The 17,800-nt window shown below is 30.9% G+C and overlaps 2 protein-coding genes and 1 long non-coding RNA gene across 7 annotated transcripts; all 3 read right to left on the reverse strand.

The window, feature by feature from the left end:
* Positions 1–6,701: 6,701 nt before the first annotated feature.
* LOC139907146 (uncharacterized) lies at positions 6,702–8,943 on the reverse strand. 2 transcript variants are annotated; one of them, XR_011783547.1, is made up of 3 exons: positions 7,776–8,873; positions 7,583–7,722; positions 6,702–7,519 (listed from the first exon to the last, which is right to left on the reverse strand). It is a non-coding gene; the product is annotated as an uncharacterized lncRNA (long non-coding RNA). The 2 variants fall into 2 exon arrangements; XR_011783546.1 differs by having other exon boundaries at positions 7,583–8,943.
* A 2,548-nt stretch (positions 8,944–11,491) lies between these two features.
* On the reverse strand, positions 11,492–13,505 carry LOC121129501 (uncharacterized). Its single transcript, XM_040725225.2, has 3 exons — positions 13,253–13,505; positions 12,372–13,181; positions 11,492–12,208 (listed from the first exon to the last, which is right to left on the reverse strand). Exons 2-3 carry the CDS (start codon positions 13,087–13,089, stop codon positions 11,961–11,963), a joined length of 966 nt encoding a protein of 321 aa, XP_040581159.1. The 5' UTR covers positions 13,090–13,181; positions 13,253–13,505; the 3' UTR covers positions 11,492–11,960.
* A 976-nt stretch (positions 13,506–14,481) lies between these two features.
* On the reverse strand, positions 14,482–16,517 carry LOC121129395 (protein CLP1 homolog). Of its 4 annotated transcripts, none has more exons than XM_071893296.1 (4): positions 16,325–16,517; positions 16,065–16,187; positions 14,835–15,860; positions 14,482–14,774 (listed from the first exon to the last, which is right to left on the reverse strand). In XM_071893296.1, exons 3-4 carry the CDS (start codon positions 15,765–15,767, stop codon positions 14,559–14,561), a joined length of 1,149 nt encoding a protein of 382 aa, XP_071749397.1. In that variant the 5' UTR covers positions 15,768–15,860; positions 16,065–16,187; positions 16,325–16,517; the 3' UTR covers positions 14,482–14,558. The 4 variants fall into 4 exon arrangements, with proteins under 4 accessions (XP_071749397.1, XP_040581050.1, XP_040581051.1 ...); XM_040725116.2 differs by having other exon boundaries at positions 14,835–15,896; XM_040725117.2 differs by having other exon boundaries at positions 14,835–15,896; positions 16,008–16,187.
* Positions 16,518–17,800: the final 1,283 nt, after the last annotated feature.

A 17,800-nucleotide genomic window follows, 5' to 3' on the forward strand; every position in this document is an offset into this window, starting at 1 on the left:
AAAAAAATTGAATGGGAGTTTCAAATTAAGAAAATTAAATTAAATAGTATTCTTTTATGAATAAATCATCCTTAGAGTGATCAAACTTTGGTTTTAATAATATAGAAAATTGCCCTGGAGAAAATAGCCATTGGGAAAATTTAAAAACAAAATCAGAATACCTCTCCCCAAAGACTTGTTTTGTAAATGGTAGTCCCACCAAGAATGTTAAGAATCACTGCCGCCACTTCACAAAGCATTTAAGCCCCTTCAAAATACTTAAAAAGGAGCCCCGAGCCCATGGATCGTTTAAGACTACGACAGGGACACCATTCAGATTAAAACCACCGCCACCCCTTTACAAAGCAATTAGGGTTCCTCCAAATACTTCAAAATGAACCCCAGATCCATGAGTTGATTAATGCTACAGAAAAACCATTGATCAGGTTAAAAACTACTGCTGCTACTTGACAAAGCATATAGGCCCCTTCTAAATACTCCAAAATAACCCCCAGACCTATACGTTGATGAAGACTACGGTAGGGCCACCAAGCAGGTTAAAAAAACCTGGATACTGCTAAATAAACTCCTGGTCCCTGTAAATTGTGTATATTTTACTTTTTATACGGTTTATAGTAGGTTGGCCAGACTGTCCCAAATATTTTGCACTGGAAATTTTCTCCAGGGTAACTTTCAGTGCACAATTTTTTTTATTACATCTCATTCACTTGGATACTCTAAAGTTACCTTTGAAGCCCCAAATATAAATGTTATCTTTATTCATGGTAGATAAAAGAAAATGTCGTAGGGTCTACATAATGAGTTGTTATCTCCTCCGGATCCACGGATAGGCTTCAATTCCCTTTCTAAAGAAACAAGTTCAATCGATTAATAGAATGATAGACGCCAAGAAAAAGGGATCATTAGCCACCACGTTTTGAGTGATAATAAAAATGATGAGATGCATGTCATTATTTGACCTTTTGTAGTTGAAATTCTGATAACTTTTAAATCCGTTTAATTTAATTTTTATGAATTTCCCCCTGGAAGTGTTATATAATATAACATTATAATTATAATTAAAAAATATCAGAGTTTCATGGATTAAATTATTTTCCTTGTATAATATGAAAAAGATTATAACAAATATTGATTTCGATTTATTTATCATGTATATATACGTGATTACTGATTAGAGAAAAATTATAGCTCCTCTCTTGACATGAAGTTTTATTCATGTAGAATGATAAGATCTATCATAAGACCCTCACAAAAAATAATAAAATAGATAATTAGGACATCATGGGGTGTATTAGGAGATACCATAGGTGGAGACTTGGGCTCTAGATTTGCAACACTACTTGATTTAAGTATCAAAGACTTGCGACTTGATTTGAGCTCGATTCCTAAGATTCGTGAGTCGACTTGTACAGGAAAGCTATTTAATACTGAGCTCAGGAGAAGCCTTTATACTATTAACTCTATACTATAATTATGGACTTGAAGTGAGCTCAAAAGAAATATGAGGGAGTGATAAAAATATTGAAAGTCTTGAATTAGACTTGTGAGCAAATGTTTAAATGAATGAATACTTTTTTATTCGATCTCTATGTACCGAGTGCTCTATTAAAATCTGAACACTATTAAGTTTAAACTTCAACAAGATATAATTTATTAATTAACAATAGACTTTCAACAAAATCTCTTGATCATTAATGTAGCCGCCTGAAGCGGTAATGATGACTTCCAGGCGGCGGAATTCCGGGCAGCTGCTGCAGATGTAGTTTTTTCAGTATTTCCATCCTTGATGATAACAACGTTATTAAAAATAACTTAAATCTAGCAGGCATTTAGGTGAACTCATATTTTGTACAAGCCTGGCTTTACTATACATAGAGATTGTTTTTTTGTAAGAGTGTAAGGAGATGCAGGAGGAAGATAAATGGTATCCTAGAATTAAGACCTATCAGCTACCTGTTTTATGATTTTGGAGGGAGAAGAAAGAGCACACGCATCCACCTTTTTTTCCTTTTCTAATGGGTAAACTTAGTTTTTTCTTTACACAGATCCCCTATTTAATCATTGCTAGATAAAGATTGCAGTGTGCAGTTATATACTCGTAATTTTCGGTTTCCTTTTTTAAAATAACGGTGGATAATATAATTTACATCTATGGCTCTTATACAACTCTATAAGAGGGTAGTTTGAAAAGTTAGTGCAAAGTCCAATAGATGGCACTATTGGCAAGTATTGAGGTTATGTTTAGTTAGTAGCATCTCCTGGAAGAACACAGACCAATTATCAGGCAGATAAGATATTTCATTACTATGACTGCATTGTTATTGTTTAGATCAACAATGTCTTAACATACATACTCGTACACACAGAAAGAAAGACAGACAAAATTTGCATTATTAATACACTTAAATAAAAATTTGCATTTGGATTTTCCTGTCAGAAATCTATTTTTCTTTTTCTTTGCTCTTTATGAGTGTTCTAAACGTTGATTGGTTGAAATCAAAGGATCTCTTGTTAAACGGTGATTAATTACCAATTTTTTAGTTTCTTTTAAGAGAAAAGGTTGCGACATAAAATAAAATGAATGACTTGTAAATTGGCAAAACTTCAGAACACCTTTTTACTCCAATAAAGAACATTTTTTACGCTCTTAGCATTTCATAGAAGACAGTCCAAAAGTCAATTATTATTATTTTTCATAGAACTATGAAACAAAACTTACCTAAATAAGCAACCAAGAAAATACAACTTTATTTTGATTCATTAATGAAGTATTTGAAGTAACCAATTTGATCAAATAATTAATTATAAGGCTTTATAAAACTCTGACATTAATTATGACGTCAATTAAGGGGGAAAATCATTTTTTTACTAATGAGATGATTCATTATTTTGAATAATATATTCTCGGATTAGTATTAGCATATAACTAACCTTTCATTATAACAATATATTATATATTCTTCTGAAAAACATCAAATATATAGTCAATTTTGTAAAAGTAATCATCTTATAATAAATATAGCTAGAGCTGATATATTTGTAATTTGAAAAAACGGACAAGGAGAAGGCGGCAGCGAAATTATGGTACTACAGAATATTAATATCAGCTACCTGTTATATGAATTCTTTGGTGGAACAAGGGTATCCGTAGGGGGTAGGCTGGAGGGGCTGGAGCCCTCCCCAAAATTAAAGAATTTTTGATTTTTAAAGGAAAATTTAATATTATAAATTATAAATATTATTGAAATTTAATATACAAATTGTTTCACAAAAAAGTTTTATTTTTAGTGAATAGTGGCGAAGTGTTGGGCCCCAAGGCAGTTTAAACTCCGCCTCCGCTGCGTTTCTTAGCACCAAAGAACCCGTCTAATGTGATTGATGCTCAGGGAAGTGGTGGCGGATAAATTTAACTTGCCTCGGGGCCCAGCTGTTCACCTACACAACCTGTGGGTCAGGGTGGATTATAGCATATTAGAAGGTTTCTATGTTGCTTGGAAACTCGGCGGCGGTGGATTTCGGACTGCCTTGGGGGCCAGCACTTCACTTGGACAACCTATGGGTCTTTGTGTATTTGGGAATATTTAAAGGGTTCATTGATGCTCAGGGAAGTGGCGTCGAATAAACTTAACTTGCCTCAGTCCCAGCAGTTCACCTACACAACATTTGGGTCAAGGTGTATTATAGTGATGTGTATTTACTATTTACCTATTTAAGAGTAATAAACCACTTATTAATTATAATATAGGCCCAAAAAGGCACAAGGCACTCTAGTGACACACAAAGGAGGATGAGGAATTCCCAAAGGGAAACACGGGAATACTGAATCAAGGATAATAGACACTGATTAGAGGTCTTACTACATTAGTAGAACGAGTTACTTTATTCTAATATATATATTTACAATGTGCATAAAGGAACCAGTAAATAAGTAAGGGTTAGAACGACTACTTAAGTAATACAATATAATCACGACCCCCAATCAACCCGAACGGCGAGGACGGAGTTGATTGATGTGATGTTTTACGATCTTGCCATCAACTTGTACTCTGAATGTACGTTTCCTTTTGTATCCACAATCTTTCCTTCTAGCCATGTCGGTTTTCTATTCCATAAATTCCGGCACCAGAAATTTTTCATCATTGACGTTTTACTATTAGCTTTGATGCACGGCGATTCATGAGGGAGCATTGCGTCAAGTCGAATTCGTATTTTAAAAGAGAACAAAAGCTCAGATGGCGTCTTTCCACACACCAAGGGAGTAGAGCAATACGAGAATAAAAGCTCCTCTAGTGAAAGTCCAGGGGTGTTCTTCACAAGAGACTTGATAATACGAACGGCTCTCTCGGCGGACCATTCGACTGGGGATGGTACGGCGGAGAAAGTGTGTGTTTCAACCCCTATTCCGAAAGTTTCGACTTGAATTGATCATTTGCGAACTGAAATCCGTTGTCTGAGTGAAGAGTATGAGGGCAACCAAAACGGGTAAACCATAGGAATAGTTGTTTAAAGTAGCAAGAGTCGATATATTGTTCATTCTTGCAGCTTCTATCCAGTTGGATTCTGCATCGATCATCACGAAGACATCCTTAAATTGGACTTTGGCATAGTCAACGTGGACTCGCTCCCATTCCTTCGAAGGAGCAAAGAAAACAAATTAAGAAGGTGGATCTCTTCTGACAAGTACGACACGCAGAAACAAAATCTTCAATGTCTTGATCTAAACCAGTCCACCATAGTCTACTACGTGCTAACACTGTCATTTTCACCATTGTAGCATGATTGATGTGGAGTTCTTGAAGGAGTTGGGTACGTAATTTCTTTGGGACAGCGAATCTTATCCCTCTAAAAGAGAAGACCATTCTTCACGGATAGCATGTTACGTTTGGAACGGAACCTCTTATCTTGGAAATACGTCAAATCATCCGACTTATCTGCAGCGATGACTGAGGGAAATACAAGATCTACTACCATTGTAGCATCCAATAGTTCAGACTCTTTCATTATAGAGAATTCAATTGAGTTGCACATCACGAGACAGTGCGTCGGCATTGGATATACGCACAGGTTTGGCATATTTGATGTTGTAATTATAGAGACGGACTGTTCATGATCTTCACCAAGCCAAGATCAACACAAGAACGAAATCCCAATATGGGTTGGTTGAACGCAGTGCAAATGAAGTTTAAATTGCATGACTTCGAGTCATCAAATTTGACATCGAGAGAAAAAGAAAACTTTTTTCGATTGCCTCGATCAGGAACCATAGATAGGGGCACGAGATTTGCATTAGCTCCTAACCCCAGAAGAAATCCAGCTCCCTTCCCATGTATGGTTAAATATATGTGCGGTCGATCGCCTTCATCTTGTTTAGAAAGGCTAAAGACGGTTGAGCAGGAAGGAATAGGAATCCCCTTACAACAGGAAACGAAATGGTTCGTAAAGAAGTAAGGGTTAGAACGACTACTTAAGTAATAAAATATATAACATATAGCATATTAGAAGGGTTCTAATATGGCATGTTTCTTAATCATTCAATAGTTATATCGTCCGAATATAATATATCTTGCAACGAAATTACACGCGATCATATAGTCTTGCAGTGAAATTACTCAGAATCATATTGCTTACAATGATACCACCCACAACGTAATATTTCAAAAATTAAATTTCAAATAATAATTTTTTTTTCAAAAACCACAGCTGTTCACAGAAAAAATAAATTAAAAAAATTTCCTAAATTCCCAACTCTGCACATAAAAGTTAAATTTTTGGGGGGGAAAAATTCAAAAATCTACTCTTGTTCGCAAAAAATCAAATCTTTTGGGGAAAAAAATTGAAAAATTTAGTTAAATTTCAAATATTAAATTTTCTAGTAAAAAGCAAAAATTCCTTAATTTAGGGGGAGGGAGGGTTACCGCCCTTGCAGACACCCCTGAAATGATCAAACTAGGTATAACTCCCAAAATATTGAATTACTAAACCATTTTAGATAACGTTTGAAGTATTAATGTCTTTGTTTTCAATTCTTTCTAGGAACATTTATTTCTACATCTTATACATAATATATTAAGATGAAGCAAAGAAAATGTATTAATAGAGTTCACAAATAAATAAGACATTTTAATTTTACATAGATTCCTAATATATTTAATATTGAAGGCAATATTTATTATAGATTTAAATTTCTTCGTCGTAATACTTACTTCTTAATGTTCATGGATAATTCTTTTGTATATTTTTTGCTTTTCAATGATAAAATTCACATTTCTCAAAAGAAATTTGATTAATATATTAATAATTTAGTTAGTTTAATGCAAGGTTAATAGAAATTCAAGGTTAGACCATCATGTGATCGGGCTTGCTAGAATTTTCAATTTGATGTATCGTTATAGTTGATAATATTGTAGAGAAAACCGCGTGCGAGGAGACAGGGGGGAGAAAGACACATGGTATCATTGTTTAAAATACTGATGTGATTATCACTGATAATCACATCAGTATTTATCAGTTGCCTGCTTTATTATGATTTTTGAGGGTGTAACGAAAGTATTTATTAGCAAAATGTTTAATAAAGATATAATACATATAATTGACTTAGACGATTTTTATCCGTTACAGTAGATTTAGCAACGTCACACTCCATGAAATAGTAATTTATTGTGAACCATATTCTCAGAAAAATAACTAATAAAACGACAAAATAAGAGTATTTCGAAATATATTTGAAGTTCCAAATTTAAAATAGAAGGCTTAAATTAAATATAATCTACATACTAAAAAATAAACCATCATACATTTAAGTTAAATATACAAAATTAAACAATTAGAATCATATAACTAATAATAACAATAAATTATAAATACAGAATATTGAAATAATAGATTGATCCAAATAATATCTTCTTGTTCTAACATCGGAATTCAGTTCAATATGTCATAACTTGAGGTTGCAAAATACAAGCCAGACGTGGAGTTTAATCAAAAAGATCATCACCTTTTTCCTTATGTGCAAGTTGCATATACAATTGTGCACAGGATAGATATATTTCTACCGATGAGATTTTAATAATTATTAATAATAAAGTAAATCATAAAATAATGTTAGATTTCAATCCATATCTTCTTCCAATCTTAGTAAGAACAGCTTTAGAATCCCACTTTCATTTATTTCAAATTTATCTAAAAAAGAAAAGTTAATCCATGCAGTCAAATTTAACTGATAAGACAATTCAGGCAACCATTCTTGACTTATTTTAGTTTTCTAACATGACATCGTAAAGATTTAGAGCAAAAGCTAATTATGTAGTAATGTCCGGCGATATTACTCCTTATTAAGAGCATCAAAAAGATTTTTTTCTCCGCTATTTATGCTTATATAACAACATATATACACAATTGGTAATTATAATGCTACACCCAATGCAACTTCCCCCATTGTTGTGACCATTTAAGCAGTTGTTTTTGCCTTTTATGAGTTTTCCGAACACCACTTTTTGAAGCCTATGATCCATAGCTAATCCTTAAGTTATAAAAAAAGCAATATTTATTGACTATGTTATATTGGAAAACCTAATGATCATACCCAAGTCTTTAAGTGAAGAAACTAGTCTCAGACAAACTAGTTGCGAACCATCCAAAGCTACTACCCCCGTTGTTGTGACCATTTAAGCAGTTGTTTTTACTATTTAATGAGTTGTGTATCATAATTCTTGATATGTTTAGCTAAAATAGAATCATATTTTAGAGTTAGATTTAAAAAAAGATTGAATACTTACTGTTAGATAGTACAAAATTCAGAGTTCAATTTCGAAATTAGTAAATATTTTATACTTTTTACTGATAACTTGATCGTCTTTTGGTGTGAACGACTCAAAACATTTTTATATGTATTTCTATAAATGACATCAGTACCAACATCCTCCATTAATTTAATGATGGCTCCTCGGGAAGGGATAGGTTTACCCGTGTATTTCTCCATAAATTTTTTGAACATAAATGATTAGCAATTGATAAGGTTATATTACATGCAATAAGCATCTTTGTGAGATCAGAGTTAAAGTCTGACTTGATGTATTCACCATTAACTTGATTTTTTAGATGAATATCCATTCTCTTGATATGAGATGAGAATAATGAGTGGCGTGTAATTCTAGATAGGAGACCAAAGGCACATTTATTTCGACAAATCCGACAAACCATCTGTTTCTCATCTGGTAAGTAATTCCCAAATTCCTGGGCCTCCATTTTCAGAAATCCAGACAGAAGGCGACGTTATTTTAGACATTTTATTCAGTTCTCTATCGACTATCACCATCTAATATTATATTAATATTGAAAAATAAAGGCGGGAATGATGACGTTCTTGATTGATAGAAGAAGATGTATATTATTTAATCAATGATGCCAGAAGTATTTCTTCTCTTCTGCTCGCACGCTTTTCTATTCTTACCAAAATTATCACCCTTATGTATCGTACCGACGGCTGGGTAAGATTTTGACAAAAAATGCAACCCCTCATAGTGCATGACGTCACTATTGCTACAATTTTTAATTTAATGTATCATACCGACTGCTGGGAAAGAAAAACAGATTTTGATAAAACACGCAACCACTCATCTACTATGACGTCAATATTAAAAGCGTGGTGGAAGTCAAACATCAGTCGTACAAGTGTTATGGTATAACCTTGTATTTCCATTAACCTTGGTTTAATAAATTTTTTGTTCTCGATTATTGCAACTTCTTTTGTTAAAGGAATTTGTATGGGAAAAGGTTGTGTGAGTTTAAATAATTTTTAAAGTTTGTACTAGGGATAAAATACATTTATAGTAAATTTGTTGTTATACATATATTAATAGAATATCGTGTTATTTATATTATTATTTCTATCTTTAATAAATTACCTTATATACAAATTAATTTCGCATTGTGTCGAATTTTATATCTTTTTCAAATAAAGTACAGGGAAGTCTGTAAAAAGGTGGAAAAGATACTAAAAGACCATTTAATGTAATATGTCCATTATTCATTGTATAAAGAATAACGGAAATATTTAAAAATACTTTTCTTGCCCTGATGTGAATAATTGTATTGCTAAATAAGGATCTAGCTTTTAATAAAATTTATAATAACGTTAACTAAAAATGTAATACATAATGTTCATGGATAAAAATTCCTGTTCATTGTTAAAGACTTGATACTTATGTGGAAGGGAATCTTTAGTAATGATCAGGAATTTTTTTTAAGACAGCAAATATATTTCGACTAAATCTAAAAAAATCCAAAAGCTCTTTGTTTTTAATTGATGGTATTATGATAATTTTTGATAAGTAATTGTAATTGAGTAATTAATCTGTGTGCTTTACAATATCATTAAATTTCCATCGTTGTGAAGAAGAATTTTGCGTTACTTACAAATGATAAAATATTTAACATTATCCAGACAACAAAATAAACCTTGCCAAACTTCATTCAACTTAACAGATGAGTGTACTTCAAATATAGTATTTTTATCATTACATAACAAATATAAACTATTATTTAAACTAATGTAAAAATAGAAGATAATTTTCCAAATGAATATCTATAGTATATATATGATGTTGTAATTTGTTTGGTTATAACATGAAACTATTAAGGTAAGGGATAAATATTATTTAGCATAAGATAAGTAATCGATTAATTAAGATCGTGAGACATTTTTACGAGTCGGATAAATTTATCAATCAATGCTCATTCTAGTAGTCATTTCTTATTTTTTTAGTTATAGGAAAAGAAGGAGACGGCCTCTGTGAGTTGGCACAATATTTTTCTTTCCTTTTCAGGTGTTATACCCCATTTGTAGCGGGCGCGCTTGAGCCTTCTGTTACAGGTTTCTAGTATTATATGCAGTGATGCAAATCCTGTGTATAATGGGGATGTTTAAAAAAAACCCGAAAATCGAAATTGTAACTTAGACCATTTAAAGAATGTTTTGGAGGAGATCAAGTACACTCAGAAGTGACAAGGGAGGAGGAAGTGTAGGAAATAAACAATGATATTTGCAAGAATGAACCCATTGTCGATCTCGAATTCAACTTTGAGTCCAACAAGGACTTACAATTATAACTCTACAACAAATCATCAACGTTGCTCTCCGTCTTTTATCAGTACACACGAACGTTCAATTAGGTTTTGAATATAGTTAAATCTATTTAGGTTCACTACTCAGGTATTAAATAATAATGACTACACCTGAGGAATAGTAGATTAATTCTTCGGATTACCAACACCGACTAAAAAAAAAAAAAAAAACACCTAAAAAAATGACACGATTTGGATCACTAGATATTGAAAAAGAGTATATGCTCAACAAATTATTAAAAATGAAAAAACAATAAATAAAAATGTTAAATTACTTATTCTTTAAAAAAATATAATACCGAAGTACCTATATCTACAATAAAAAGTTAATTAAAAATTGAATTTGAAAAAAATAAAAATATACAAGAATGTAAGGGAGATAAGAGACAATTACACAGGGTGGTTGCAACAAAACCTTTTTCTAGAGCATCAAAACATGCTCATCCACAAAAGTTACAACACAATTGTAACATAAAATGCTGATTAATCTGAATATATACAACTTTATTTTTGAATTTTTTTTAATTCAAAAAATTTAATATTTGACATTTAAATTTTGATTTTTTTTTCCCAAAAAATTTAATTACAATAACCAAGCCGTATTATTTTTCCCTGCTGATTTGTTAGTGTAGAGCAGGGGTCACCAAACTTTTTTTACTGTGGGCCTATGAATTGAAAGAATGACGAGTGCAGGCCGCATAATCATTTTGTTCAATAGTTCAATAGCCAGAACGAAAGCTCGAGAAAAAAGAAGAAAAACTAATTTTAAAAAAATATTAATTTTTTTTATAAAATTAGACTTAGAGTATAAGTTTGAATAGATAGAATAATTTATAATTATTTCATCTCCAATTTGTGGATATTTTAATAGAATATAAAGTCTAAAATTATATCAAATGGTGACTGTTTAATACTATTCCAAAATGTTGGTAAGGTTAATAACCATACAGCTATATCCAAAATAGAGTGACTACTGCCGCTGTTGTATCATTATATTGCGGTAAATATTGTCCCTAGATCTTGGAGGGAAACCTTTTATATATATTTAACTTAAAAAAAGAAATGAAATTTCTACACAATGTTATGAAATGTTCAACTTACCTAACTTTATTTATTTCCGTCTCTACAAAACTCACCATAACTTCTAATAACTAAGTGTTTAGATTTCAGTGTCGCACTTGAAATATTATTATCAAATTCTTAGAAAATTCAATTTAAAAGTGGGGGAAAAACCATATTTTTCCACTTTTGTATACGAAAAAAATATTGGAAAAATACAAAGATAGTTTCTTTTTGAAACCCCATAACGTTGTATTTAAATATTTTTGTATATTGTATCGTTGTTTTCTTAAAAAATTCTACTTAAAAGTGAAAATGAGTTATGAGTGTATTTCTTATTTAAATAAATACCTATTCAAACTACATATTGACTATTACATTTGTTTTGTATAATTTGGTCTTAAATAATGACAAACAATTCATGTCAAACGCGGAATAGAACAAATCTATTTTCATATGGATTTCTGATTTTTTTTCTAACTCAAAAACTTTCGTAACCCTAAAAAAATATTAAAAATGATTCTACATTTTTTTAAATGTGCAACAACACAATTTCCTTTAAAAAAAAACTAACGAAATACTTGTGATAATTGACAGCGGATAGATAGATAATGTACTACTAGAATTAGATAAGAGTCAAAAAGATTTCAAAAAAAAAGTAAAATTTTGTTAATTTTGGGATTTTTTGGTCTATTACTAAAGAGTTAATAAATTAAATAATAAATAAATACAATTTCATAAACATTTATCAAAATTTAATAAATAGCTAAAAATCTTCTTTATATTGTTGAGAAATATTCAGGATCTTTTTTGTGGACTCGAAATTTGTGCATGGTCAGTGAACGTCTTGTTTTACACCTCCGAGAACATTTATCGCATTCAAAACCATCCGTAATAAAATGTTTTGCCTCTACATGGAATTTTGCAACTTGCTTGGATCTGAATGTGAGAGAACATTTGAGACACTTAAATTTCTTATCTTCATCGCGCTTTGAAACAAATTTGAGGAGTTCTTCATCTAATAATTCTGAAAAAAGTTATAAATATTTTAATAAGGGAGCGAATCAATATAATTTTACATAACGCAATGTTGTTGTGTTTTTTTTTTTTTTTATCCTTAGTTTTAGTTGTTTATTTGGAAACAAAGAAATACGAATTGAATTAAGAATTTGATGGTATGTAAGTAATACCATTCATTTTATGGGATGAGTCTGATGCATTCATTAAAGATTCTTCCTCAGTATATTCCGGTTCCATTTCATCATTTTCATCTTCCTCATTAGGCACGTCATTTAATTCTTCCTGAGATGAAACGTGCATCATTGTACTTGATCCTGAAGGCGGAATAACCTCAATGTCAGAATCTTCATCATCAGGCAGCTCAGTAGAAATCCTTTTACTTGGATTGGAGATAGGAGAAGGTTCCTTTTTTAATTTAATAATATTTGAAGCATTCAAAGATCTTTTTGGAGCAGTCGGTTCGAAAATTGGCTCAATTTTTTTAACTTCATTAAATAATGTTGGTTCAGACTTTACTACTTCAGACGAGGATTGATCTTGCATTAAACCGTTAACTTGGAGTTCTTGTGCAAGAGATAAGAATTGATCTAAATCCTCAGGATTCACACGTACTTCTCCACTGTACATAAAACAAAGTACTGATTCTAAATTATTGAAATCTACTCCACGTAGATATAAAAGAGGATGCTGATGAGGCACGGATTTGATCAAGGTTCGAAAAAAGGCGGAACAAGTACTTAGTATTAATTTGTGAGCCTTAATTTGATGGGATCCACATGCCAAGGTAACGTCAAAGAAATCCTTGTCACTTCGTAGTACCGAAAAGCCATGTTTTATACTTGATTCAAACTCGTTCCAACGAAGACAAAGTGTCTCGGTTGAGCCCATTTTCTTCTTTTTTATCAATTGATGATATCGCAAAGAATTCTCGTAGCAATAATGAACGTTCTCAGAGATCGGATAAGTCGAGAATTGTAAAACTAAAAGGCAAAGTCAGAATATAAAGTATAAACTAAGGAAGACTCACAACATTATCATAATAATACTCAACTGCGAGTGCTGTTTACTTTTGTCTCATGCCCAAACCTTTTCTTCTCTCATTCAGTCATGAACGACGTACAAATACCAAACATTTACGTACATTTTCAAACACTAGTATGAAAAAATGATTCCATTATTTATAATGTATCATTTATCCAACAATATTTTTTTAGAATTGAAGATATTTCATGTATATGAAAATAATAGATTGAAGGATGAATAGCCGAATGAATTTATAGGCCCTAAACTAGAGATGTACGTATCGATATCAAAATTTCAGCTAATTCCGATTCCTTATCATATAAAAAGAATTATTTAAACTTATAATGCAATGATATACTTGTTTAATGTTTAACTGTTTATTAATCAGAACTAGACAAGGAATGACATAAAGATATCAATTCTAAAGTTATGTGAGGTTATGTTATTGATCAAACTTTAATCATTTTTATTTTCCTCTATATCGTTCTATCACGACACAATATCGCTTTGAATTGTAAAAATGTCCTAAAAATGTGATTTTTAATACTTTAAAGGCCAACCCTGGATCTGTTAACGGTGTGATCCTCACTTCCTTTTATTGGTTGACCATTTGAAATAATAAGATTTTTTTCTTCTTCTTAATAATGTAAATAAATAAGTAAATACATGTATTGGGGGAATTGGCATTATTGAGCCGATTCCGATACTTCACAGAAAAAGTCAATTGTTGCCGCTTCCAAATGCATCGGTATATCCCTACCTAAACCTATTAATATACTAGAAATTATTGTTTAAAATAGTTTTATCATATCATGAAATTAAAAATACCTTTCTTTGCCAATATGTAATTATAACCAAATAATGCTGAAATATTAATTCCATAATTGATGGAGAATTAATCTAGTTTTGAGTGATAAAATATCATAGTTATGAGAAAATCCGCTAAGAAATTGTCTCTTAATAAGGATTTCATTTTTTATAGGACGATATATAATAATCATTCAATGCATTCGAATAAATTACATTTGAAAAAAAAACCTCATTTTAATAGAAAAATGCAATATGATAAGTGTATATATTTTTAGGATATGTAGACATAATCATTATATGCATATTTATTAACTACCTCTATGCCATTTGTTTGTTAGTAGGATAAATCACATTGAAAGAATATCACAAAAAATAGTAGTAAATATCATGTCTGCTATTCTAACTTTTCTAATTGGGATTCATTTTTTGGAGAAAAACATTTGAATGTGAACTTATGTCAATTTTATTTTTTCATACATTAATATATATTTATGTTCAGAATCGTAATAACAATCAATTAATTATTAATCTGAGTCAATATACTTTATATCTGAGAGAAGAAGAATCGTATTTGGAAGTGGCTTGGGTTGTGGCGATAAAATAGTCAATTTATTTTCATCAACATTCACATTTGTAATGCATATAAGACCGGCAATGTTGGATAAAATAGCATCATCCTCATGGGTTGAAAATGATACAGAAAGAATATGATTTAAAAGATCCTTAGGAGCAAGAGGGACCTAAAAATGAAACGGATACATTTTAAAAAAGATACATGGTAAATATTGAAGTTAATTTACGGGAATGAGCTTGGTTTTATAATTAGGTTCAGGTATTGCGCCAAGAGGTAAGCAACTATTAGGTAGCCTAGGTCCACCTACTCTATAAATTCTATTTTTCAAGTCTGATAGGCTCATATCAAAAGAATGTGGAAATAAATCCAGATAACGACCATAGAAATATCGCTTTATATGCAAATCTCTTCCCTGAATTCTGAAGGATTGACTTCTGTTCACAACTCCTCCTGATTTGGGCTGCAACATGATTTTAACAAAATCTGGCATATCCTTTTTCAAATCATTGTAAACCCTTTCTTGATCTAAAACTGTTATCACATCCACTTCAAAGGCTTTAGCAATATGTTTAATCAAATCATAGCCCTCTCCTCGAATCCAACCACATGTATTGATAATAATTCCAGATGCATCTGCCTTTTTGTTTGAATCAAGTCTTTGTCTTACGACTTGGGATAATTTTGATACTAAAAGTTTGTATAATTTTGTATTTTGCCCGGGAGACTTTTGACCAAAATGATATACCAATGGAGCATTTTGAGAGAAACCATTCTCGTCAATGGATGCTGGACGTTCTACAAGAATGGAGCCGATAGTACCTGGTAATGAAATAGATCCTTGACCAACATCAAGATCTACGTAAATTGGACGTCTCCCCATCCTTACCGCATAATTTAAAAATAGTCGACACAGCGTGGATTTACCAACGTCTGTTGGGCCCACAACCATAAATACTGGACCCCTCTTGCCCTTTCTTTCAGCATCCTTTCGCATTTCTTCAAGAGCAGCATGTGTATTCAAATACATGATCATTGGAGTTTCTTTTGAGGCGTAGGGTGAAGTCTCGAAATTCCCCAAAATCAATACTTGACATCCATGATAGGTGAAAATAGAGAAATTGGTACCAGGCAGGAATTTGTACTTAGTGTTCATCACCATTTCAGTTCCAAATATTTCGGCAGTCCCTGATTTAAGTTCTATCGTGATTGTCTCATTTTTTGGACACTCCACTTCTATTCGTAGTTCTTCATCCTGTTTCAAAGTATACAAGTGCCCGTTAGTCTCCATCTGGAAGAAATTTTTTTAATAAATAAGGATAACTCCGATGATTGAATATATCGAATATTAGCAACAGAGCAAATTTATATTAAACTAATTAATCAACGTATAAAAAATTACAATAAATGATGATATTATTAGCACAATGCAAATAAGTTATTTTTGTAATCAAATTACATTTATAAAGATTAAAGAAACGTTGATAGTTCTCGTATTTTGTATCAAATCAACTATCAAGTGATCAGGCTTCAAATTTTAATGTATAGTCTACTGATAGCAACAACTCGCGTCCAATAAAACCTGCAATTTGAAAAAAAGTAACATAAATATATGCATTTTTAAATTTTTAGACATACTTTATCACACAAAAATGCAAAATATAAACTTGATCACACTTTTTAAAACTAATTAATTTTTAATAGAAATAAAATACTTACCTATTTATTTATATAATAAACTATAATTCCGGCAAGATAATTCCAAACGAATAATAAATGCATATTACATAGCATAATAAACTACTAGTGATACTTAAAAAATTTATTTGCAAGGATGTAATTTTCATTTTTAAATAATAAAAAGTAAAAACTGCTGCAAAAACACATGATGAATTAGAGTTATGTTCCGATCCATTAATTCAAAATTGAGTTCGAACAGAGCCGTTACAACCGTTGTATTCAAAAACAAATATTTTTATGTAGCTCGGTCATAGATATATTAAAGATTTACCATATATATATAATATTGTACTTCCTTTGCCAAAAAAAGGATTCCTAACTTTAAAGGATTAATGTTTTGATCTAAACTTCATTTTGGTAATATTTTTGAATTTAACTTGTAGAAAAATATTGAAATAATATCTGTAACACTCTTAGATTAAGACACTTACTCTACGCAAGTTTTTTTGATCAAAACCTTTTTTATTTCAATTCAAAAATGTTGTCTACGTAGAAGAGATATTAATTATAGCACGTGACTTCATATAGATTCTCTCATGTTGATGAAATAAAAAGGGGTTAATATTGTACAAAGACAATTAGGTATTGCCATTTAATTTATAACCATAAAAATACACTTCTCTCTACATGAGGTTAAGTGATTGAACCTTGGTCCACTCCAGATATTAGTAGAAACAATGAGTTCTAATACTATCTGGATGAGCAAAAGCTCCAATCACGTAACTTGTTTTGGTGAAAAATATCATTTCTGATGAGAAATTCTACTTGGTAAACTTATATAAATTTGTATAATTATAGGACTATAATATTTGCCGTAGTTTAATAGGAAGGATCCAAGAGGGCTACTTTTTATCTTAAAATCAAGTGGTATTTTTAGTTGCTCTTCTATTTTGGGATAATATTTGAAATCCATAAAAATATTTTTGGGTAAAAAATGATGGATTAAGGTAATGCATTCAACTAAAAATGAAACTAGATATATGTTAAAGAGTTTTCTAAAAAAACCTATAATCAGCTAATAATTTAACCTTATGAATTTGCCCTTCAAAAATTAAGTGTCGACTTCAAATCGTGTTTCTACAAGATAATCTTATAAGTTTCATCCATTTAATATAAAATATTATATCCTCCATTGATTTTTGAATAATAATATAATTAATTCATAACGATGATTGTTTATTTATTTCTTAGTTACCAAACAAAAAATAATAGAAAACTTTATACAGACTGTATCGATTGCTCATATCCCCGATTCACGAGTTTACAAGGCTCAAAATAATGTAATTTTAAATAATTACATTTAATTGAGCACTAAGTAAGTAGAATTGCATGTATTTACGCACGAAATTGATTAAATTTGGAATTAGAATAAGATTTATTAAAATATTAGGAAATAGTCTCCCATTATTGTTGCATTAATAATCTATTTAATTCATTGGGATGGACAAGATTCTT

The sequence above is a fragment of the Lepeophtheirus salmonis genome, chromosome 14 (genome assembly GCF_016086655.4).
Source record: "Lepeophtheirus salmonis chromosome 14, UVic_Lsal_1.4, whole genome shotgun sequence".
NCBI classification, from domain to species: domain Eukaryota; kingdom Metazoa; phylum Arthropoda; class Copepoda; order Siphonostomatoida; family Caligidae; genus Lepeophtheirus; species Lepeophtheirus salmonis.